This window comes from Dermacentor variabilis, chromosome 10, assembly GCF_050947875.1.
Source record: "Dermacentor variabilis isolate Ectoservices chromosome 10, ASM5094787v1, whole genome shotgun sequence".
NCBI lineage: Eukaryota > Metazoa > Arthropoda > Arachnida > Ixodida > Ixodidae > Dermacentor > Dermacentor variabilis.
In genome coordinates this window covers 58,759,378-58,785,685 of record NC_134577.1, presented here as the reverse complement: position 1 = coordinate 58,785,685, position 26,308 = coordinate 58,759,378, and the positions used below count along the sequence as shown (strand labels likewise).

Genomic DNA, 26,308 nt, shown 5'->3' with positions numbered 1-26,308 from the left:
AGCGCCTGTGTTGTGCACTTCCTTTCTTTTGTCCCTTGTCTTTACGTTGAAGCGTCGTAACCATGAATCCAACATTCCAACAGCCTATTTAGCGCTCTGTGTTCACATTTTTTGGTACAACGTGCATCGTGCCACACCGTGTCTCTCTGTAAGGCAGCATGCGAGCGGAGTGGCTGCAGCGTATCGGACTGTCGTTATCTAATCGGCACCAGCATCTACGCGTTTGCGGTCGTCACTTCACGCTGGCTGATTACTACACCAATAAAGTAGCGTTTCGCTATTCGGGTAAACGCAAGCGCAAGCGGCCTGTTCTTTTACCGGATGAGCGGTGGCGCAAATATTAACCACCGGCACGGTTAAGCCTCCTGGTGACACGAGCTCAACCAGACAACACAGAGCTACTATAGTGTATCGAAGTGTAATATGGTGTATGGTGTATCCAAGTGTATATAGTGCAACCAAGTGTATTCTACTTTGGTGATGTAAACTTTCGGCAGGAGCGTAATCATGGTCATGTTGTCCTTTTAAACGTTTAAAATGTTTTACACTTGGTTACTGCAACATGACTTCTGTGTTTGGCTGGCTAAGTTCTGCGCCACCGGGTGGCTGGACCGTGTAGGCCGATCTAGAGTTACTGCATTTCTTCTCAGGCGATTCCTGTAGGCCCTGAAAATCACAAATTGTCGACTCCGCTGCAGGATGCAGCACTCCTTTGGCAAACAAAAATAAACTTCATTCATTCATTCATAGATGGTAAGATGACTGTGCGCCGGAGTAAATGCGGCAGAGGTCAGGTTGATTTTGTGTTTCGTCGCGCCCTCTGGCAATTATCAGTGTTGCTTCCTCGAAGGATGGTGACTACTTGGCTATTGCAATCCTTTAAAACACAACTTTCATTATGAATAGTCAGGCAGACGCACACTCGGATTGCCGTTCTTGGCAACGGTATGGAGAGTTGAAGAAGGAAATAAACTACAAGATTGAGCAATCCGTCACGCAGGTAGCCTTCGCAAGCCAACTTTTTGTGAAGCCATCCACTTCGCTTTTACAGCGACCATCTTTCTTAGGGCTCTTTCACCCGCTTTCGTTCCGTTGACATAATGAAGAAGCGCAGTAGGGAGGAGGAGGTGGCTGACACGAAGGCGGAGCCAGCGGATAAAAGCTGGTCACTGGGGCAAAGGAGAAGGCGCTTGTGTCTCGAAAACTCGCTGGTTGGTCGGAGAGGCGCCGACGTCAGGTCGTGTGCGTGAACCTCGTGGGTCGGCGAAGCAGCACCCCAGCGTGCTTCGGCGATGACTGTGGCGAAAAAAGAACAGGAGTTGGAAGTGCGACGTGAATCTCGGAAACAATATGCGGACGCCATGTTTGCGGAGGAACTGGAAGAAACCTCGCACCAATGAGTTTCATAGATAATTCAGTAGATTCAGAAAGTATATTCACTTACTCTTGCAATCTTCTTCGATGCTTTTTGCTTAGCTTCTCTAGCTCAAAAAGATGGCCCAATATATGACGCTCAGTGGTCTCAGCCCCATGTGCTTGGTTCTCGGTAGGTTTTAATCGACGCGCACTTGTTCAGGTGCTTTGCCAACCACTTTGATATTTTTCTTCCTGATATGTTTGGGGATATACTTTGTGCATATACTTGTGCGTATACGTTGTTGTCTTCAACGTACGGCAGCCGCACGTTGCTGTCGCCTTCGTTGTCTTTTTTTTGGGGGGAGCGTGCGCTGAGCGCGGCGAGCGCTGCGGTGGAAGACACTAACACTTACCTTGACGGGATCACGCGTAGATCGACTTTCTCTGGTTTCAATTTTATCCTTTGACGCTCCCTCCTAGTTCCATATTTCCTCTGTAGAAGGAAGTGCAGGCTTTCAGAACAAAGTCGCAGTTCCATCTTAAAGGTGAAGCATCGATTGCGTTAGCAAATTAGTAGACTGCCATACGGCTGCTATACGTAAGGATAGTAGTTTTATAGACCGTATAAACTCGTAAACATTCGTTTACTAACTAAATTAAAAAGCATAGTGTCACGCGCGCACATGCAAAGATGAACACGTCTCACTCAATGACAGCGCGCTCGCTGTTACAGCGCTGGGGTGAGAAAGCGCCGAAGCAGCAGCGAGCGAATTGACCTTCGTGCTGCCTCTCGCTTTTACGCGAACTAAGCGGCGAGAACAGCGCACACGAAGCTATGAGCCCTTGATGTACCTAGACTGTGTACTCATCACAGATCGCTTTCGAGATAGGGCCCGGGCGGCCGTGCGCGACCACGCCATACGCAGCCGCCACCCGAGTAGCACCATACCCCCCTCCCCGCGACGGAAGACAGCGCGCTTCCTCTCCGCTTTCCTCTCTAGAGCGCGCGAGATTGAGCCGCCATCGTTGGCTCGCCCACGCATGCTTTCACTCGCACATACAGCATACGGCGCGCGGTGGCGATGTTATCGCCCTCGGACTTTATACGGAACATCACGGCGACGGCGACGGCAGGAATACTCTTGTAGTGCCCATATCTTTGTTGTCGCAATTAAAAAGGAAATAATCCTGAAAAGGAACGCCAGCAGGTGGCACTAGCCGGGCGAACATCAGGCCCGCAAAGTGGTCACTGAGGCCACTAGACTGTAGGAACAGCAGTAAAGCGAGGAGTGCTTTTCTGAGCCAGCGATGCGCGAGACCATGGTACAAGAACCTTTGTATTTGAGATTGGTCTTGAGTACACTTCAGCAGAGTCCGAAGCAAGCTCGGCTGCATGAACATTGCAGCAATGGGAACAGGTGTTCGACTGGTTGTTCACGTTTGCGCAAGCCGAACAGATAGGTGTGTCAAAACGTTCCACTGAATACAGCTAGCGTTCGCAAAAGCCGCACGGGATGTTGTATGGTAGCTGGGAGAGAGCGAAGTGGCAAGGGGAAGGCATCAAGTTGAACCGGACTGGTGGATCCAGATTGGCTGTCCTGCATCTGGAAAGGGATGTTCTAAAGCCGTACTTTGGATTAGGCAACTGGTTGGTGTTCACAGACAAGTCTTCGTATGGCTTAGGTGTGCCGGTCACTTTTCGACACGGAGAGAGATGAGTCTTGACTCCGTTATATACCCCGCGCGTGGCTTAGGCTTCGTCTTGTTTATCTTGCAAAGGCAGAATTTCGTAAGACGATATCCTATCGCCTCGCTCGTTGACTGCTCCATGTTCAGGTTCCTGCAAATGAAACGAAAGCAAAGCGGCAAATAATAAATCGTTTATAATAGCAAGACCAAATTTTTGGGTTTTATAGGGAAGTCGAAGCGTAAAAAAAAAAAAAAAACCCTGGAATACGCTTAAGCTTCACTTTTAAGAGTGAAACACGATAGCATTCAAAGATCCCTGACTGCTTCTCACGCGTCCCGTCGACTGCAGCTTATGTAACTACATCTACCGGGAAGCGCTGGCGGCGAACGCTATGCACGAAGGTGAGCTCTCCGGTAGAAACGCTGCCTCTTGCGTGGGCAGATTCCGGAGGTTGTGCACAGCCACGCCCAAAAATTATACCATTTGCAACTGTCTGTTATAGTTTCGCACTTTTAATATTTAAGTCTGAGAAGCTTTAACAAAACAGACGTGCGCTGTGGGTGTTTTGTTCCGTGACATTTATTTGTCTGCCGTCATTCTCAAAACTACGAGGAATACCGTTGTCAAGAATGCAAGACAAGGTATGAGCAACTTTAGTGATAGAATGTTGCGGCACTGTAACCCGTACATACCGCATGTCATATAGCAAGGCGTGGCATATATGCATATACCTAAAATATTTCGGAAATTTTCGCTCACGGACAACTCCGCCGACGCCGGATTTTCTGTGACACGGGGCCCTCAACGCCACAGCTCCTCTGGGAGGCAGTGCGGTACCGCACTGAAGGTTGATTGCAAAATTATGATTACAAAAAGCGTCGCCATGGATACGTGATAACTATGCCTTCTTAACGCCGCCAGGCCCTACGGTTTTATCTTTTTTTTATAAACAAAAAAGGGCGTTATAAATCATTTTGGATATAAGTTGCGTTATTGTTTCCTGACAACGGCCGGAAAGCGAGAAATAAGCTATGCGTAATTCGTAAGATAAGACGCAATGGTCGGCTGAGCTGCAATCAGAGGGATTCGAACGAGCTCACTGTTAGTGAACAAAAATTCTGCATTGTACGAGAGAAAGCGCCACATATGGACGGTATGCGTGCCAACCGGCTATACTCATAAAGGCCTTAATTCAGTTGTATATGGATACATGTGATCTTCTGAACGCTCTCATTTGGCAATGCAAACATGACAGCAAATGTATAAAATATGACTTGCATTCAAACTTAGACATACCTATAACTCCTTACATGAAAATATAAGGCGCTCACTTTGTATCATATATGTAAGTATAAGGCCTATTTGTACCCTTATATGGCGTTATAAAGCCTTACTTGCAGTCATATGGCAGTATTAGGCTTTATCTGGGCCCCTATATATGGCAGTGTAAGGCCTTATCTGGACCCTTATATGGCCATATAAGTCCTTACTGGGATCCTTATATGGCAGTGTAAGGCCATATCTGGGCCCATACATAACATTATGTGGCCTTATATGTGCACTTATATGCAAAAATATCGCCATATATAAATCATATAAGGGCCATATCTGCCAATTTCGTAAGGGATGTACAGCCCAAATCAAAGCAAAGCAAGCCCAAAGGTAAATAAAAGAAAGTTGCGATGAAGCTGTGTAGTTAGAAGTTCAGCATACGCAAATATTTGAGCGTAATACTATCATTATGATGTATTTTGTGCGTTTTGACTTAACATCGCAGAAAAGCAAACGAAACGACATGCGATCGCAAGCAACGCACCTTTTGTCGATGTTGAAGCAAGCCGATTCGCTGCCAGAACTTCAAGGCCAAAGGACTCGAAAGACGCAAGGCGTTTTGGAGGCCTTCATCCGGTCGAGCTGCGGGCAGAGCTTGAGGGTAATGTAACGCTGACGCACATTGTAGCGCGCATTATGGTGCGCCTTGCCTTTAGCAGACACCGTGCTTTATCGGGCCATTTAACATTAGACGTGCTTCGCATTTGCGGAAACGGGTCTTACAATTAAGGCTTCATTTCAAGATTCACGGCGAAGGAGCACCGCAGTGCAGGTCGAAATGCAGGGATTTTTACCTTTGTGTTCCTCGCGAACCATTCACATCGCACATGTTCAGGCGCTTCCGAGAACTGCGTCCATTTCACGTTTATCACAAACAAAATTTGTGCGATTTCCTAGCCCGTGGCTGCCAAAGAATAGTATACAGACAAAGTGGACGCTTATAGTCACATTCTGCATAGCCGGTCTTGTTGATGAGCGAGGGTTTCGTTTGGCCACTACACTGTAAAATAAGTTGCACCCTTAAAAGTGAATAAGGGTGTAAATCGATCTATAACTCACACCCTTACGCCCTTTTTGTGGTGAAATGAGTGCAGTGATTTGAGTTATAGACAAAGCACGCCCTCATTTACTTTGAAGGATGTAAATTATTTTATAGTGTACCGGCTTGGGGGAGCGTTACGCGTACGCGCAGTGACCTTGCCGCTGCTAAGCCTAGCTGACGTTTAGTCTAAGCCTAGCCTATAGCTTAGGCCTAATCCTCGCTTGAAAAGTTACGGCAATCAGAGTGGAGTGAATTGCCAGTAAAAGTTCAGCCGAAGCTGTCCAGCGGCGCTCGTTAAACATGCTGCCCGACATTTGTAGCTCTCCGCGAGGGGGTACCACAGGGAAAAGACTGTGAAGGATGCGCAAGTTTTGTTCGATACATTATCCACCGGTAGCCCGCAGTCTTGAGTATAGGTGCCGTACCCGCCGCGGTGGCGTGGTTACTTTTGCGTTGAACTGCTAATTCCCGGGGCGCGGGATCGAATCCCGGCCGCGGCGGGTGCATATAGATGGTGGAGCGAAATGCAAAAAAAAAGAAAGAGAGACACATGTGCGCACGTAAAAAAAAAAGAAAGAACAGGTAGTCGAAATTAATCCGCAGTACCTCACTACGGCGTGCCTCATAATCTGATTGTGGTTCTGGCTCGTAAAAACCCTACAATGTTTATTTGTGCTGACAATTGTGGTTTCGTCAACGCTTTATTTCTAATATGCTCGCGATTGCTGTGGTGCTATTACTGATTTAGTGCCTATCGCTACATTATAAAATGTATCTTGAGAATCGTGTAGACCTGCAGATACATGGTACCAATGATAAAAATTGCGAGGCTCCCGGCATGACCTCCAGACACATGACACTGGCAACAGTGTTTATGCTCAAAGCTTGTGCGCAAGTAACTTATTTAAGCGAACGTGTTTTAGCCTTCTTGAAGAATGAACGCAGCCATTTTAGTGAAGATGACTGGGATCATCCTCCTCGAAGACGCAAGTAGAAATATCTGTATATGTTTACAAAACTGCGAATAAAGACAGTGCAGTAACGACGGCAGCTGGTAGTCCTTTCAGGCTGACGAGCGAGGTCTTCCATGCCTCCCTATTATGAATGTTACCCCTACGTAAGTGTCTGCGCATGCGCACTACCTCGGCCCCAAGCACTAGGGGGCCCGAACGCTTGCGTTCCCCTAATCTCAAGTTCTCTATTTCTAGGGGCCCACACACCGAATTCTGCCGGTATGTTTTTTTTGGGCGCGTAAAATGATTGATATACATACCGGATAGGATACTGAAAATCAGGCCGAGCAGCACTGTCAGTATGGTCGAGAACAGGCAGCACCAGTAGGCGGAAAGCCGGTAGAGCGGGAAAACGTCCGAGCTGGGGGGTAGAGAGCACGTGACCACATTTAGGCGGGAAAGGAAGGCGAGCTCCTGAGCGAGGCTTAACGTTCAGCCACCGATTACACGGTCCATATGCGCAAAAGGAAAAGTCCTCTAGAATTGTTCCTAGGCGCAAATTCCGGCCGCGCAGTCATGATGTTGGACATATTAGGGAAGGCGCGAGGGGCCAGTGGGGAATAGCCATTACGAAGAAAAATCTCGGTGAATTCGGGCCCACGTTCACGCATATTTAACTTCTTTATTTAATAATATCTGACAGGCCTGAAAGAGAGGCATTGAGTAAAGGGTGCAGTACATAGAAAATACATAGAATATATGACATCATGAAACCGTAGCAGTTTATATACTCCAACCGTAAGTTTTCTGCATTATTCGACGCATTATTCGCGATGGGGTGAAGATGACCATACTATATGGACATTGCCCCCCCCCCCCCTCCCCGCAGTGAATTTTCCTTTTACAGCGATAACTGTTGTAGGGTCGGTTTGATGTCCGCCGCTGCCACCTCTGGAATCTCACAATTCTTCGCAAAAAAAAAAAAATGAAACAAAGGAAAAAATATCCTGATACGAGGATTCCAAATTGCGATCAACAGATTTGCAGTCCGGGATCCTACCTCTCAGCTACTCTGCCAATGCTGCGTTAAATGTCGAAATACTCGTACATGAAATAGTTGATGTCCTCGTATATTACGTTCGTGTAGAGAGTTTTTTGTACGGAGTCTAAGTTCTAGAATTTTCTTTTTCGAAACTCTCCGAGAAATTGAAAATATTTGATCTCTTTTGCGGCTGTACGCTTTTCGTTATTTTCAATATGCAAGAAATTTACGAAACTAAATTTTCAATTGACTAAATTAATCGGCACCTGAAGGGGTTACTCAGGTGATTTGAGTCGCTACGCAGTACATAATTCGTATCAACTCTTGCAGAAATATTCTCTCAAAGGCGCCCGCCTGTAGCGTTTCACTTTTGTAAAGCGGAACCTGTTTGCGAAAATTGTTAGACTAAAGTTTCCAGGCAGCGTACAGTCTACGCCACTAGCTAGGAGAGGCGTGGCGAAGCAGATAAAAGCGTACGATAGGTGTGGTACGCGCGATCGAAGCTGAACAGAAGTACTCGTTTGGCTCAACGCTCCAAAACTTAGTTTTGATTCCGCTAATGATATTCAGTCAGTATTTTCTAAACTTCCAAAGGACAACCACGAAAGAAATTTATGCTGCCGCAGTCGGTCGTGGACAAACCGGGAAATGCTCACTAAGGACGGTCTTCGTGCTGCGGTACGTCGTGGTACGTTGAATTCCCCGGACATCTGTCAGTGCCATAGTTCATTCTGAGGGGTTCTATGCGGGCCATGAACCGCCCAGTTGTTTGCCAAGTCTGGATGAGAAACACACCCAGCGCGGCCGTAGCCGTGCCCTGGAAGACGCAAACGAAGGAATGGAGCCCTTTGGCGCCAGTGATCGAGAGAGAGAGAGAGAGAGAGAGAGAGAGAGAGAGAGAGAGAGAGAGAGAGAGAGAGAGAGAGAGAGAGAGAGAGAGAGAGAAGGGAAGAAGGAAAGGCAGGGAGGTTGACCAGACTGAGTCCAATTTGCTACCCTACACGTGGGGAGGGGAATGGGGAGTGAAAGAGAGAGAGAGAGAGAAAACATGAGTCTATACCGCACTTTCACATGAACTAAGTTAGGCGTAGGATGTCTATAGTCCGGCACTCAAGTCGGTTGCCTTCAGGTAGTGAAGAAGCGCTCGAACTGCTTTCTGGGCTAATGAACTGTGAGGCCAGGCTCCCAAGATCTTTGCTTCTGTAAATGGCCTGTCATCCAGTCTATTCAAGGCACACTGGAGAGTCTTACGTTGGCTACCAAAGCGAGAACAGTGGCACAGAAGATGACTGATGGTCTCTTCACACTTGCACTTAGCGCGCATTGGCGAGTCCGCCATTCCAATACGATAGCTGTAGGAGTTGGTGAATGCTACTCCTACCCACAGCCGACACAGCAGGGTTGCGTCACGTTGTGAAAGCTTTCCTGGTAATTTAAGTTTAGTGATGGGTTGAGCCTGTATAAACGAATCTGTGGCGTTCTGTGGTGAGTGCCAGCAACTTAACGCGATGGTACGAGCGAGACGGCGAAGCTCTCTTGCAGCGTCTACTCTCGATAAAGGTATACGGAGTGTCGGTGCGCCATCTTGGGCACGTCGGGCAGCGTCATCGGCGAGGTGATTACCAACGATGCCACAGTGTCCCGGCAGCCACTGAAAGATGGTATCATGTCCTCGTTCAGAAGCGCAGTGGCAAGTTTCGTTGATTGTGATCAAATAATTTGGCTAGAGTCCGCGGGTGGTGATTCAGATTTCTCAATTAATTAAAAGGCAGCCTTAAGAGGAAACTTTAGCTCGGGGTCTCCTATCTAAATGCAAGGGAACGGAGAAAGCGTTTTTCGCAGCGACTACAGCGCCGATTTTGTTGACCATTTGTTGAAATTATAAAAAAAAAATGGAATCTAGTGGCTGCAAGCCGATTTCTTTATTTATGCCGTCGATTCTTTATAAAAAAATTTGAATGTGTCGATACTTCGCAAAACGAAGCTATCAAGTTTACAACTTGGTAACTCAGCAACGAAAAACGATGTCATAATTGTTCAAATTGCACCTAATAATGAATCTAAAGCTGACAAAACAGACGTATCATACACCCATGTGAACTATACCACTAATTTGTGGGTGGGTATTTTGCAAAACATTTGTAAACATCGTACTGGATTCACATAAGCCGTAAATTGATAGATCAAATTTATCCGCTTTAGATGATTCAACGGATGCAGTTAGAGAAATTCCATACCTCCTTTTGGTGCAGAGGTATAGATTTGTAAACTACGGGCTTACATTTCTTTGCCGTAGCGACTTTCGGCATTATTTGTAAAAAAAATTCCAGGCCCTAGCCAAACTGCTTCGTACAATCACTAGAATTTAACTTCATCAATGAAATGCAACAAATTTCATTCGGATCGGTTTAGCAGCTGTTTCGTAACAGCATTGCTGCGTTTTTTTGGTGTATTTGAAGGGGTGACACGACGGGAGTTGACCAAAACTATAGCTTCCTTTTAATTCAAGGAAATGATAGAGGAACCGCCCGTGTTAAGCTCAGCGCTCAAAGTCTCGCAGAGATAAGTTCGTTTTAACTTACGGATATTAAAACACACACACACACACACACACACACACACACACACACACACACACACACACACACACACACACACACACACACACACACACACACACACACACACACACACACACACACACACACACACACACACACACACACACACACACACACACACACACACACACACACACACGCACGCATTGTACACTAGAGCACTTTAATCACTATTTAGTCAGTAATGGTCTAAAACATAGGTAATGTGTGACAAATGTGCGAGATTTTATCGGGAGAGTGAAATGATGTCCATTATCGCATTATGATCGCATTAAAGTTTTACCATGCCATACCATATTGCATGAAGGACATTTGTGTCGCAGAGCAAAGTTGGAAAATTTTACAGAGAAATGTACCGCGCTGCGCTCGGCGAGCGTGTAACGAAGCTGACCAACGACACAGAAGCTATATTTCCTTTAGAGCTACAAGCTGCATTTCCAACGTCACGAGAACGACCCTTCGCATTCTGAACAGTAGTGGCCATTGCAAGCGCATGCACTTGTCCTGAGCAACCAATCTAAAGAGGCATAGCTGCAATAAGTGGCGTAGCCAAGGGCTGGAACACCGGGCACCTGTTCCCGCTTGTGCTACTAGAACCCCTTATGGTGCCAGACTAGTAAGCCCCCAGTGTGGATGTCGTAGTACATCGACCATTATATTAGGCTGCTGACTCGCCACCAACGGCAGCCAAGTAAATATTGGTGGCATCATAATGCGGACGTTGAGCACCGTTCACAGCGATCGTCTCATCCAGTCGAGCCGGTGCTGGTTCTCGTGAATATTATCCGGGTCAGGGTCTTCTCACCTGTATTCTCTGAAAACATTCCGGAGCTTGATTACCCGAAACCATGGGCGTTAAAGCTCTGTTGAGGTTAATGATGAAAAATAGCAAAGGTTGTGGCAGCACAGCAATGTCGGTCGTCGGTGCGGGCAAGAGCTCGAACGGGCTTTTGCCGCGCCCACACGCGCCCACACGCGCCCTGACGCGCCAAGACGCGCCAAGACCGCCCAATTCGATCCGAAGGCTCCCTCGCTTGTTATTCGGCGTCGTGACGGCAAGAAATAAATGCTAAAATCAGCCATCCTTTATTCCAATCTCACGCAGAGGACAAACATTAGCGATGTTTTATCGTTATCATTAGGATCAGCTGTTTGCTGGTGCCGCTACACCGAGAAAGTGTTTCGATTTGCACCTAGCAGATGGCGCCACTCGATCAGCGTTGATATTGTGTTGGCGGCTCATGAGAAATACCAATTTCATTTGAAGTCAGCAGGCAATTACCATCCTCGAGCTCTTACCGTGCTCTTCTAGTAAGTTGGTGCTGGAATATCTTTTTATTTACTCAGATTGGTTTCTTGCTTCGAGAAAGGAAACTTAAACGTAGCGCAGGAAGAAAAGACCTGCAGTGTCCGAACAAGAACAATAACCGTGCATAGCAGTCCATATAAAATTGCGAAACACGTACAAGCTGCTGTATGAAGCACAAGCCTTAATGAATGCAACGTGGTACCAGTGTAGTTTGATTACTTTTATTTATTTATTTTTAAATGGAGGATCGCATGCCTATGTGGGAAATCGCTTATGAGGGAAGCTTTCGACGACGTGTACCTGTCCAGGGTGTCTACCATCTGGGGAAACCGGGAATTCTCAGGGATTTTAAATAGTCAGGAAAAACACAGGGGAAACACAGGGAATTTGTGCTTCAATCAGGGAAAATTAGTTGTCATTTTATTTATTCATTTATTGAAAATACCTTACAGGCCCCTTGACAGGACATTGAGTATGGGGTGTAATAAATGTGCAAAGCAACTCGACAGAGCACAAACATACGGCTCAAATTTGCAATTTAACACAAAGAAACGGAGGAATCGATGATAAAGTGGTATGACGGCAATAGAAGTTTGGGCAGGAATGAGGATGACACGAAGAAAAAGATATTGGCTGGCTTTATACATATGGAAAAAACTGCACGCGAGAACTATAAAGTATACCAATCACAATGACTGCTTTATTGAAAGGGAACGAAAGTCGCCCTACTGCTGGCTCGAGTGAAAAAGAGGAATCGTACCGAATCGCCTTTGACGGCGTGTCGTCGGCTGGAGGAGTTGCCAGTGTACAGCCAACGACCGATTTTCCGGACGCCCGATTTTTGTGAGATGCCCGATAATGCGGACGATTTCGCGGCACCACAACGTGCCCCATAGAGTCAATGTATAAGAACGCCTGTAATTTCAGACGCAAGAACCCTTCGCTGTCCGATTTTCCGTACTTGTTGCCGCGACCGCAGGTCCGAAACGGCATTAATCAAAGCCAACACCACCGCCTCGCACCGGCGCTCTCGCACGCCGATCCGCTGACAGCCGTAGCCACCACCGCGGCAACGCTAGGCTTAGCTGCTTCGACGTTTGCTATTAAGGTTCTTGCCGTTCGGTGCCGTGAGTTTCATTGAAAGAATTCGCCGCTGTCAGTAATGGCACCGACTCCACCTCTGTAATCCTGGCGATTGGATTCGAAGCTTAGAAAGCGTAACGCGTTGCGTAATGCCGGGTCCCGAAAGGGAGCCTCGCCTCAGCACATAAAGATTACGCGGTGAAGCGTGCGTGAAGTCTTGCGGTGAAGCTTAACAAGCGTGGGAAGTTGCTAGTGTCACGGGACACAGCACGTATTCCATAATTTTACACGCGTGCACGCGCCGTCTCCTGTCACAGTGCGAGCACCGATATGCCTAATAAGTGTACTGGCAGGCTTTCAGAGCTTTTTCGCACGTTCCTGTGAGGATTTGAGCCCTTAAGGGCAGTAAAATACGTGAATTTATTTTTTCGGATGTTTTCGTGGCCCCTAGGGAGTACGAAAAATCAGACGTTGACTGTACAACTGACCAAGAGGATGCTTCAAATGGTCCCTGGGGCGAACGTGCGGCGGAACGAGGACAAGAGCAGAAATGACCCTTACATTGAGGAATAATCGGGAAAGGAACGGTGCCGCCTCTTGTTTGAAGGAGCTTGAGCTCAAAAAGCAAAGTGTTGGCTGACGCAAAGATGCAGGTGACCCTCATCCAAACCAAAATAAACTCTTGAAAGCAGGAGAACACAGAACGGAGGCATTTCGCTTGGGCTCAGAGTATGTGAGGACAGTTGAGGTTGAATTTCCAACTGCTGAGAAAATCTCACTTGTGAAAAAGTTCGGTACCAATGATCTTGCTATCGCTTGATAGAAATAGCTTATTGACTAAATTTTTTGCTTCTGTATGCATCTCTTTGTTCGTATTTTAAAATGATTGACTCGATTTACTTAGGGCTTTATAATTTTTCTTTTTCGCATATATTTTATTTGCTGTGCATCTTACTATAAAATAAAGTTCTGTGTCGCTCAGGGAAATCCTGGAAAACTCGGGGAAATTGAAAACGTCAACTTGGTAGACACCCTGATGTCTTCACTTCTGCCCTGCTATGAAGCTCAACGCTCCTCGGTCAATGCACGCTTTGGTCCCATTATCCTAACTCCTCTCCTTTTCCCAGCCTAGGCTGCTTCTTATGCCGACACCTTCACTTCTTTGTAGCCGACTTGTTCGTTTTCTGTTGCCGACTTCCTCACCTTTCGTCCCCTTGCTGTGCTTGTCTATTCGGACAGCTACCCAGGGGCACACTCCCGTTCTGACAAATTGGCTGAAAATGTTCGCATACCCAGCGCCACATGCCTCGTTGCTGATTCAGGGTGACCCAAGTTGCGCAGTCGTGAAGACACCAGCCAGTACTAGCATTGTATGGGGGAAGAGGTGAAGAGAGCTTCAATATAGAAGTAATGAAATGACTGCCGTAGCACGCGAAAAATTTGGGATGAGTCTGAAGTACTTACCTTCGTGTTGGCCCAGGGAAAGAGAAACGCAAGAATAACGATTCCTGCGAATGGACCGGACGCTGCGGCGCTCAGTGTGATGAGAAACTGCAGAATGCATATTGCAACATGTTATCTAAGGATATGCAAATTTTTCTAACGCTACTAGATGTCAAACGTGTCGACTACGCAAAAGAAACGTTTCTGCACGTGTTGGTCGCTTCAGCAGGGGGGGGGGAAGGGAAACTGTTCACGTAGTTAGCAACTGGAAGCAAGTGGAGCCCACCTACAAAGCTCTCTGTTATAACGAATGCTTGGTTATTACAAACAAGAACCGGATGATGGTCGCAATTTTCGTGCGATTTATGGCAGCGCTTGTCAGAAAGAGTATGTCGCTGCTCCGCGCTCTTTTAGATCGATTGCGGAAGTATGGTTGTGCAATCTCGTCCTTCGCAAAGATATCGGTGGTGACCACATGTCTTGATTTGAACAATCTGGAAGGTGCGACTATCGGGTTGGCTTTGAAAAAGCAAAACAAGCTGACCGATTACATTGGAAAACGATAAATGTTTTTTTTTTTTGCCATTTCGGTGGCTTATTCTCGCTGTCCACTTAAGATGAACGCTCAACTCGGCTGTAAAGAACGGATTCTGCGTGAACTTGATGTTCTTTGAAGCGTGCTCGAGTGTGTATCGATAGGAACCCCTAAAATGTTGGGATTCTCGTTCAGCCAGAGTTATGCATGAGCTGTTGATACGTAGGCTGATCTTGGCTTGTGGATATCATGCACGAGAAGGATGCTGGAGAACAATTTCTTGAAAACCATATGGCTCGAGGTCTGGTAGCAACCTCGCGTGCAGTTCTTTGTAAAGCTTAGTGAAGAGTACGAAGGGCGTTCATAAAGTTCGTATTATGGGTACCATAAATTTAGAACAGGCCCACTTGATCGGCGCCAAAATGAGCACGCGCGCCTTTCTAGTTCTTGCGAAATAAACAAACTGTGTTCAAGTTACTAGCGCGGAACGTCGCTGGGACATCAAAACGACAACGGCAGCGTCTATCGGTATAAGTTGGTTGAAGCACGAGAAGTGGTCCGGCTGCCAAGGAGATTCATGCCCAGCTGGTCGCGCTTCACAGATTGACCGTGCAAACAGTCGGCGCACAAACAGAAACAAACTGTATTTCCGAGAGTTTGCAATGTCAACGTTACTCACCCTCGCGGCAGATCCTATGTAGGGAACCAAGAGGCCCACGATTGTCATGACTGTGCCGCTTGCCGCCGCTGCACAAGAAAGCCTATAGTGAGGCCGTTGCACCGTCGCACTGCGGACTCCCTGCAAAGCCTCCAAGTTGGCTTCCCCAGCACTCGCTGCTTCTAGCGCGAGGTAGAAGGCATACGCGTGCTCATAATCGCGTGCGTCCCGATCGAAAAGATTGCGTTTACCCAACGTACACGTCGGAATCTGTGAGAATTGCGAAGGTTCGGTGAAGTCGCGGGGTGATTCGTGTGCTACGCAGCCGAATGGGATGCGTGTAATTGGGTATGCTTTCATGCCATACAACGCGATGAGTCATACAATGTTCACGTTTCTGTTTGTTCGCCACACAAGTCACAATACAACCCCGTGCGACGTTTATGTTTATGCTCTGCGCCGCTCACAATTTGCGCCCAGGTGTAAGCATCGAATCGGGCAGACGCAAAGTGAGACTAGTACGCTACGATGTCGCGGGAGTGGAGGTGACGCACGATGCTTCGCCGGTCCAAATCGGTTTGAATAACGGTTCAAATCGATCTGAACCGGTTTATGTTCGTTTGCATAGCCTAAAAATAATTACTGGAAAACAGCATAGATTTATCTCGTACAATAACTCGACGGTGCTCTACAGCTGCGCATAAAAAAACTTTACGTTTTTTTTATTGACCAATGTTTTTTAACAATTAGAAGCTCGATTAAGATATAAATATCGCTGTGATTGACAATTAAGGAACAAATGTTCACGATCAGAAATAACGATTTTTCGGAGGCGAAATAAATTTAAATGCATGGAAAGCCATTGGAACGAAGCCGTAGCTCTACCGCCTCTAAAATGTTTAAAATATACACTCTTACCGAGGCCAGCCATTACGAGCGCAGTCTTCGCTTGCGGAACGTGGAAGTTTGGCGACACAATGTCCACAAACAGAACAGCTGCGTTGGAGTTCACGACAGATGAGACCGTGCTGAGAAAGAAACAAGGTACATTCAAGGCAAGCCAAAATTATACCTACCATCCATTTAGCGCGTGAACGACTCTTCTACCAGTGCGCAAGGACTACGAAGTGTTTTTATGATTCGGGTAGGGATGTGGGACAGACCTCAGTGAACACTTTGTTGCAGTGCCTTTATCTCTAGCTACACCATCTGATTTTTAAAAAAATTAATTACTTTATTTTGGTATGTTCATGCATTCCTTTATGTTTTGCTCCAAAACCCAGATAAATTGAGTAGCCCAGGCACTCTCTATTTTACTCTCTCCACAGCAACCCCGGTGGCTTGTAACAGAACAAAGCTGTCTGCCCAAGTCACTGCCGTAAAAATGCTCGCGTACTGTTCTTCGGTTTTCTGTCTCTCTTTTGCAGATAATGTCTCGCCTCAGGCGGCCATTTGTTCGTCTGTGTGTGTATTAATGACTCCGGCAGTCATGGCCTCGTAGCGTCTGTTGCAGCTACTTTTGTGGCGGCTGCTCTAGAGTAGAAAAAGTTTAGAGGGACAATGGAGTGAAACACCAAGTCTGTTTATACTGATAAAGTATTCTGTCAGCACTGTATTTTCGTTGAATTTCTTGGTGAAAGGTCGATTATTATGAGGGAAGTGGACGCCAAGTCTTCCTTGAATTTCGCGTCAAAGCTCCAGTGCCGTCTTGTCAGTATGACGTCAGGGATTTCAAAGTGTTTTCCCGTATTTGAGCCGTTGAAATTTCGTAAGTTCAGTCTTTGGCTCTTTTGGAATACAATGTAGTGCATTTCTAGCGGTAAAGAAAAGTTCACAAGGCCACAGCAAACGCTATCGTAATCCGTGACGTCATGGCGAGGTGGTGCAAAAACTTAAGGTGGCGCGGCCACCGGTCTTTCGTGTTTTTTTTTTTTTGCATCCTTTCTGATTTATAGAGCCTCATCTCTCGTAAGAGGGCTTCTTTTTTGGTAATGTGGGAGGACCGATTTAATAATATAACTAACCTTATTTTCTTCTTTAGCGTCCGTTAAAAACGAATACCACCACGCTTGCAAAGGATGGTCAAGTTGCCTGCAATTTGCATGCGAGCTACTTTTTCCTAAAAGTTTTCTTTTGGTAAAGTCATTTAATTTCAAGGCGTCTGTGTCCTTACGCGCTTTCTGCGCTCCCAGCGGTTGTGTTTGTGTTATGCTTCGCGCCAATCAATTTGCTTTTGCTTGCGACAGCAAATATACTAAGTGTTAGTGTTGCGTCGTGAAGCCCTATTATATGCAGGACCTTGTGCGCCTTATGTATAACACGCCTGAAAAAAAAAAGAAAACACAATGAAAGGAGGTGAGCAGCTTTGCTAGCGCAAGCTAGGACACGCGGCATAATCGAGCTGTTCAGAATTTAGTAAAACTTTATGTTATAAAGGCATCAGCGATTATCGCACATATTGTGATGTACGTCGCTGCTGTAACAGTGAGAATATTCAGTTTTTTTCTCGAATCTTCTGGCTTCAGTATTCTAAAGTAGTAGTCGCAAAGATGCGGCATATCGTTGCGCGTGTATAGCTATCATGAGCGGACTGAAACGCAAAGAATAAAGGAATTTTTTTTTCTTTCTCGTGAAAGCGAATGTTGAAGACATATGCGACTGTATTCCTGAAACTTCCTGACTTGCCCATCGAGGGTGGTTATTCGCAGCGCTTCAACGCTGCCGCTTCGTGCGCAACGTCGGCGCCATGACATGCAAACACCTCTGGTCTTAACGGACTCACAGGCATTCGGAGATGGCTGCCCGGCTCTTTAGATTTATCGCTTCACAGACGATGAAAATTGAGTAGCTGTTCGACGCGCTCTCTACTACATGTAGTACCTGGCCTGGCAAGTGCGCGCCCGGTGCGCGGTAGTTCCACAAGAATGACGAAACGGTAGTCCACAAGCTAGATTTACCATAACAGACACGCATGCAACAACATGTACAAATGATGTCACTCGCAAGTATACGTAAATATGCACATGTGTATACAGTGGAAATATTCGGCCTGTATCGCCAGATATTCTCGGACGTCATCGGGCAGAAATGTCAGTGTCGCTCGCATGTAGTGACAATATTGAGCATGGCGCGAATATTCGTCCTGTTTCATCAGATATCCCCCGACGTCATCGGGCTGAAATGTCAGTGTCGCTCACATGTAGTGACAATATAGAGTTTGGCACAAATATTCAGCCTGTATCATTAGATATTCCCCGACGTCATCCTGCCGAAATGTCAGTGTCGCTCACATGTAGTGACAATATTGAGTTTGGCGCAAATGTTCGGCCTGTTGCATCAGATATTCCCGGAAGTCATCCTGCCGAAATGTCAGTGTCGCTCACATGTAGTGACAATATTGAGTTTGGCGCAAATGTTTGGCCTGTTGCATCAGATATTCCCGGAAGTCATCGTGTGGAAGCGTCAGTATCGCTCACATTTAGTGACAATATAGTGTTTGGCGTGAATATTTGGCCTGTATCATCAGAGGTTCCCAGACGTCATGGTGCGGAAATGTCAGTGTCGCTCACATGTCTTGACAATATTGAGCTTGGCGCAAATATTCGTCCTGTTTCATCAGATATTTCCCTACGTCATCGGGCAGAAATGTCAGTGTCGCTCACATATAATGGATCTATTGAGCTTGGCGCAAACATTCGGCCTGTTTCATCAGATATTCCCGGACGTCATCGGGTAGAAATGTCAGTGTCGCTCACATGTTACGATATTGAGCTTGGTGCAAGTATTCGGCCTGTTTCATCAGATATTCCCCGACGTCATCGTGGAGAAATGTCAGTGTCGCTCACATGTAGTGGCACTATTGAGCTTGGCGCAAACATTCGTCCTGTTTCATCAGATATTCCCGGATGTCATCGACCAGAAATGTCGTTGTCACTCACATGTGACAATATGGAGCTTGACTCAAAGATTTGTCCTCTTTCATCAGGTATTCCCCGACGTCATCGGGCAGAAATGTCAGTGTCGCTCACATGTAGTGGCACTATTGAGCTTGGCGCAAACATTCGGCCTGTTTCATAAGATATTTCCGGGCGTCATCGGGCAGAAATGTGAGTGTCGCTCACATGTAGTGACAATATTGAGCTTGAATCAAATATTCGTACTATTTCATAAGATATCCCTCTACGTCATCGAGCAGAAATGTCAGTGTCGCTTACATGTAGTGGCAATATTGAGCTTGGTGCAAATATTCAGCTTGTATCATCAGATATTCCCCGACGTCATCGTGCAGAAATGTCAACATCGCTCACATGTAATGACAATATTGAGCTTGGCGCAAATATTCGGCCTGTTTCATCAGATATTCCCTGAGGTCATCGGGCAGAAATGTCAGTGTCGCTCACATGAAGTGACAATATTGAGCTTGGCCCAAATATTCGTCCTGTTTCATCAGATATTCCCCGACGTTATCGGGCAGAAATGTCAGTGTCGCTCACATGTTACGATATTGAGCTTGGTGCAAGTATTCGGCCTGTTTCATCAGATATTCCCCGACGTCATCGTGCAGAAATGTCAGTGTCGCTCACATGTAGTGGCACTATTGAGCTTGGCGCAAACATTCGTGCTGTTTCATCAGATATTCCCGGATGTCATCGACCAGAAATGTCGGTGTCACTCACATGTGACAATATTGAGCTTGACTCAAATATTTGTCCTCTTTCATCAGGTATTCCCCGACGTCATCGGGCAGAAATGTCAGTGTCGCTCACATGTAGTGGCACTATTGAGCTTGGCGCAAACATTCGGCCTGTTTCATAAGATATTTCCGGGCGTCATCGGGCAGAAATGTGAGTGTCGCTCACATGTAGTGACAATATTGAGCTTGAATCAAATATTCGTACTGTTTCATAAGATATTCCCCGACGTCATCGAGCAGAAATGTCAGTGTCGCTCACATGTAGTGGCAATATTGAGCTTGGTGCAAATATTCAGCTTGTATCATCAGATATTCCCCGACGTCATCGTGCAGAAATGTCAACATCGCTCACATGTAGTGACAATATTGAGCTTGGCGCAAATATTCGGCCTGTTTCATCAGATGTTCCCTGAGGTCATCGGGCAGAAATGTCAGTGTCGCTCACATGAAGTGACAATATTGAGCTTGGCCCAAATATTCGTCCTGTTTCATCAGATATTCCCCGACGTTATCGGGCAGAAATGTCAGTGTCGCTCACATGTTACGATATTGAGCTTGGTGCAAGTATTCGGCCTGTTTCATCAGATATTCCCCGACGTCATCGTGGAGAAATGTCAGTGTCGCTCACATGTAGTGGCACTATTGAGCTTGGCGCAAACATTCGTCCTGTTTCATCAGATATTCCCGGATGTCATCGACCAGAAATGTCGGTGTCACTCACATGTGACAATATTGAGCTTGACTCAAATATTTGCCCTCCTTCATCAGGTATTCCCCGACGTCATCGGGCAGAAATGTCAGTGTCGCTCACATGTAGTGGCACTATTGAGCTTGGCGCAAACATTCGGCCTGTTTCATAAGATATTTCCGGGCGTCATCGGGCAGAAATGTGAGTGTCGCTCACATGTAGTGACAATATTGAGCTTGAATCAAATATTCGTACTATTTCATAAGATATTCCCCTACGTCATCGAGCAGAAATGTCAGTGTCGCTTACATGTAGTGGCAATATTGAGCTTGGTGCAAATATTCAGCTTGTATCATCAGATATTCCCCGACGTCATCGTGCAGAAATGTCAACATCGCTCACATGTAATGACAATATTGAGCTTGGCGCAAATATTCGGCCTGTTTCATCAGATGTTCCCTGAGGTCATCGGGCAGAAATGTCAGTGTCGCTCACATGAAGTGACAATATTGAGCTTGGCGCAAATATTCGGTCTGTTTCATCAGATATTCCCCGACGTCATCGTGGAGAAATCTCAGTGTCGCTCACATGAAGTGACAATATTGAGCTTGGCCCAAATATTCGTCCTGTTTCATCAGATATTCCCCGACGTTATCGGGCAGAAATGTCAGTGTCGCTCACATGTTACGATATTGAGCTTGGTGCAAGTATTCGGCCTGTTTCATCAGATATTCCCCGACGTCATCGTGGAGAAATGTCAGTGTCGCTCACATGTAGTGGCACTATTGAGCTTGGCGCAAACATTCGTCCTGTTTCATCAGATATTCCCGGATGTCATCGACCAGAAATGTCGGTGTCACTCACATGTGACAATATTGAGCTTGACTCAAATATTTGTCCTCTTTCATCAGGTATTCCCCGACGTCATCGGGCAGAAATGTCAGTGTCGCTCACATGTAGTGGCACTATTGAGCTTGGCGCAAACATTCGGCCTGTTTCATAAGATATTTCCGGGCGTCATCGGGCAGAAATGTGAGTGTCGCTCACATGTAGTGACAATACTGAGCTTGAATCAAATATTCGTACTGTTTCATAAGATATTCCCCGACGTCATCGAGCAGAAATGTCAGTGTCGCTCACATGTAGTGGCAATATTGAGCTTGGTGCAAATATTCAGCTTGTATCATCAGATATTCCCCGACGTCATCGTGCAGAAATGTCAACATCGCTCACATGTAGTGACAATATTGAGCTTGGCGCAAATATTCGGCCTGTTTCATCAGATGTTCCCTGAGGTCATCGGGCAGAAATGTCAGTGTCGCTCACATGACGTGACAATATTGAGCTTGGCCCAAATATTCGTCCTGTTTCATCAGATATTCCCCGACGTTATCGGGCAGAAATGTCAGTGTCGCTCACATGTTACGATATTGAGCTTGGTGCAAGTATTCGGCCTGTTTCATCAGATATTCCCCGACGTCATCGTGGAGAAATGTCAGTGTCGCTCACATGTAGTGGCACTATTGAGCTTGGCGCAAACATTCGTCCTGTTTCATCAGATATTCCCGGATGTCATCGACCAGAAATGTCGGTGTCACTCACATGTGACAATATTGAGCTTGACTCAAATATTTGCCCTCCTTCATCAGGTATTCCCCGACGTCATCGGGCAGAAATGTCAGTGTCGCTCACATGTAGTGGCACTATTGAGCTTGGCGCAAACATTCGGCCTGTTTCATAAGATATTTCCGGGCGTCATCGGGCAGAAATGTGAGTGTCGCTCACATGTAGTGACAATATTGAGCTTGAATCAAATATTCGTACTATTTCATAAGATATTCCCCTACGTCATCGAGCAGAAATGTCAGTGTCGCTTACATGTAGTGGCAATATTGAGCTTGGTGCAAATATTCAGCTTGTATCATCAGATATTCCCCGACGTCATCGTGCAGAAATGTCAACATCGCTCACATGTAATGACAATATTGAGCTTGGCGCAAATATTCGGTCTGTTTCATCAGATATTCCCCGACGTCATCGTGGAGAAATCTCAGTGTCGCTCACATGAAGTGACAATATTGAGCTTGGCCCAAATATTCGTCCTGTTTCATCAGATATTCCCCGACGTTATCGGGCAGAAATGTCAGTGTCGCTCACATGTTACGATATTGAGCTTGGTGCAAGTATTCGGCCTGTTTCATCAGATATTCCCCGACGTCATCGTGGAGAAATGTCAGTGTCGCTCACATGTAGTGGCACTATTGAGCTTGGCGCAAACATTCGTCCTGTTTCATCAGATATTCCCGGATGTCATCGACCAGAAATGTCGGTGTCACTCACATGTGACAATATTGAGCTTGACTCAAATATTTGTCCTCTTTCATCAGGTATTCCCCGACGTCATCGGGCAGAAATGTCAGTGTCGCTCACATGTAGTGGCACTATTGAGCTTGGCGCAAACATTCGGCCTGTTTCATAAGATATTTCCGGGCGTCATCGGGCAGAAATGTGAGTGTCGCTCACATGTAGTGACAATATTGAGCTTGAATCAAATATTCGTGCTGTTTCATAAGATATTCCCCGACGTCATCGAGCAGAAATGTCAGTGTCGCTCACATGTAGTGGCAATATTGAGCTTGGTGCAAATATTCAGCTTGTATCATCAGATATTCCCCGACGTCATCGTGCAGAAATGTCAACATCGCTCACATGTAGTGACAATATTGAGCTTGGCGCAAATATTCGGCCTGTTTCATCAGATGTTCCCTGAGGTCATCGGGCAGAAATGTCAGTGTCGCTCACATGAAGTGACAATATTGAGCTTGGCCCAAATATTCGTCCTGTTTCATCAGATATTCCCCGACGTTATCGGGCAGAAATGTCAGTGTCGCTCACATGTTACGATATTGAGCTTGGTGCAAGTATTCGGCCTGTTTCATCAGATATTCCCCGACGTCATCGTGGAGAAATGTCAGTGTCGCTCACATGTAGTGGCACTATTGAGCTTGGCGCAAACATTCGTCCTGTTTCATCAGATATTCCCGGATGTCATCGACCAGAAATGTCGGTGTCACTCACATGTGACAATATTGAGCTTGACTCAAATATTTGCCCTCCTTCATCAGGTATTCCCCGACGTCATCGGGCAGAAATGTCAGTGTCGCTCACATGTAGTGGCACTATTGAGCTTGGCGCAAACATTCGGCCTGTTTCATAAGATATTTCCGGGCGTCATCGGGCAGAAATGTGAGTGTCGCTCACATGTAGTGACAATATTGAGCTTGAATCAAATATTCGTACTATTTCATAAGATATTCCCCTACGTCATCGAGCAGAAATGTCAGTGTCGCTTACATGTAGTGGCAATATTGAGCTTGGTGCAAATATTCAGCTTGTATCATCAGATATTCCCCGACGTCATCGTGCAGAAATGTCAACATCGCTCACATGTAATGACAATATTGAGCTTGGCGCAAATATTCGGCCTGTTTCATCAGATGTTCCCTGAGGTCATCGGGCAGAAATGTCAGTGTCGCTCACATGAAGTGACAATATTGAGCTTGGCGCAAATATTCGGTCTGTTTCATCAGATATTCCCCGACGTCATCGTGGAGAAATCTCAGTGTCAGGTACATGTAGTGACGAGCGCTTGTTTATGTATCTTCATTTCCACGTTCGTATAACTTGGGATATATTAATTTTGATAAGGAATTTTGATCACTGTGCAGACTTCTACCATAAACCTGCAACGCATGGAGAAATAACGTGAAAAAGGGGGCTTTTGTTCAAAATTATTGGATGTAGCGTTTGCAAGTATAACGCCCATAACGGCACTATAGCACGGAACGTGTTTCCATTCGTAGTTGTGGTCTACCGTTACGTTGTGCTTTTTGCGAACGCTGAATTTTCTGCCCCTGATGGCGATGCACGTTGAGGCGACATGACCGGCTGGGGCACTTGAACCGCAGTTTCGGCGCGGAAAGCGCGGAGCGTGAAATTGACGTTCCATTATCGCCAAAATTTACTGCTCCGATAATCACTGGGATCCTCTGAGGTTATTGCATGCCGTTTATCATGCGTTAACCTTCCTCGATATCAGGTGTGGTGCGCAGCTCGATGTTACCGCGAAAGCGGTTTTTGTCTATAGGTCTCCCGCAGACTTCCGGTGTCAGAATTGAGCGGAAATCAGTACGTCATTGTTCGACATGGCGACAGCCTGCCTGCCCACTTCAGGCCGATTTAAAGTCCCAGTGTACGGTTCTTTTTTGGAGCGATAGCTCTACTACTCCAGGTACAAACTCAGAAAACGCCTGGTTCCGGAAATCTGAACTTCAAGACGAAAGTAATTCTTTTGTTGAGTATAATCGCAATGAGAACGTTTCATTTAGTGAAAGCGTAGAAACACAGACAGGGATCCGATGGAATAAGACGTAAGTGAGCGCGCGAACGGAAATACCTTCACCTGATGGAGGCGCTCGCAATGCCCGCCAAAAACAACCCTCGAACTCCGCTGATGGCTCTTGCGCTGTTTTTCACGTAGTACGGCACGATCTGGGCAAAAAAGAAATATGATTGCAGACATGAAGTTATAAGTACATACATACATACATACATACATACATACATACATACATACATACATACATACATACATACATACATACATACATACATACATACATACATACATACATACATACATGCATGCATGCACGCGCGCCTATGACACATATCGTGTAATGGTATCAGGATCGACCAATCAAGTCACCATTTTTGATTACTAAAAATAATCTAGCGATCAGGAAGCCAATTTCGATTAGGGAGAGACATTAGTATAGCGGTTTATATCGCGTCAGGCCTTCTGAATTTACTTCTCAAAGGCAACAGCAGGCTTTGAAAAGCAGGTGATAAAGCACATGCTCAAGGCAGAGAGGACAGAAATTTATTCCCGAGTCACAGAAGCCGGCCCTTGGTAGATTTATCTTGTCGTCTCCTATGCACTCAGATAACGACGAGCCTAATATATGTATGTTGCGTTTGCGTAATGATCACGTGATCACATTATCGTTAGTCGAGACGCAGTGGAAGAATTTTGTAGCTAGGTACTTTCGGAATTCAGGCAGCTCACCTGATCGTAGCGAGTTATTGAGCCAGACAGAACAGGATCGCAGTCCCTAAACCAGTACACCATGGCCAGCGCTGTTAAACCGTGAAGAATGTAGAAAAATGACAGCAGACCTACACCGGCAAAGGCAACACTGAAAAAGAAATACAGAAGGGAACGGGTGCCCGTATTAGCCACTGTAGCGGTGTATTCATAGTCTGGAAGCAGATGTAGCTAGTAAAGTATTGAACGACCGCTGAATGAATACTCCGAGGTGATTGGATCACCATCGTTAATCGCTACTGTGGATCGTATTCGAAGACGTTCCGCGTTGATAATCCGAATCCGATAGAATTACGGCATCATTCCGTCATAAAAACGCCGACAGATGGAGTCGAGTCGCGTTGTATAGCGCTTAGACATCGAGATGTAGAAACTTATGTTCCATTGTGTTTGACGTCCGTGACTTTTTTTGAGAAGGGGTTAACTCTTTGCTCGGTATCACCAATATTATGAACGAAAAGAAGGGAAGAATAGTAAAGTTTGCTTGGCAGTTAATTATTATTTTTTGTAGGAGAACAGCTTGTCCGTTGGTTTTTTAAACCTGCCACGAGCTGTAGACCGGCTGCTCTGGCGGAGCCAAAATGACTTGCCTCAATTTTTTTGGCCAAATGCTGCGCACTATCTCCGAAATCAGGCTCTCACCCTCTGGCTGGCATCTTTCTTGACTTCGTCGTAAGGATAAGTCCGCGCCGTCAT

General features: G+C 46.1%; 2 protein-coding genes across 2 annotated transcripts in view; one reads left to right on the top strand and one right to left on the bottom strand.

The window, feature by feature from the left end:
- The window catches only part of LOC142560586 (lysosomal protective protein-like), a 260,452-nt gene that overhangs the window by 58,241 nt on the left and 175,903 nt on the right, over positions 1–26,308 (top strand). The gene's annotated exons all lie outside the window — the stretch shown is intronic.
- Positions 1,064–26,308, bottom strand: LOC142559817 (sodium-dependent multivitamin transporter-like). Its single transcript, XM_075671488.1, has 8 exons — positions 26,255–26,308; positions 24,908–24,996; positions 15,983–16,092; positions 15,086–15,153; positions 13,893–13,979; positions 8,072–8,232; positions 6,694–6,794; positions 1,064–1,296 (listed from the first exon to the last, which is right to left on the bottom strand). The coding sequence occupies exons 1-8, from the start codon at positions 26,306–26,308 to the stop codon at positions 1,064–1,066; spliced, it is 903 nt and encodes a 300-aa protein (XP_075527603.1).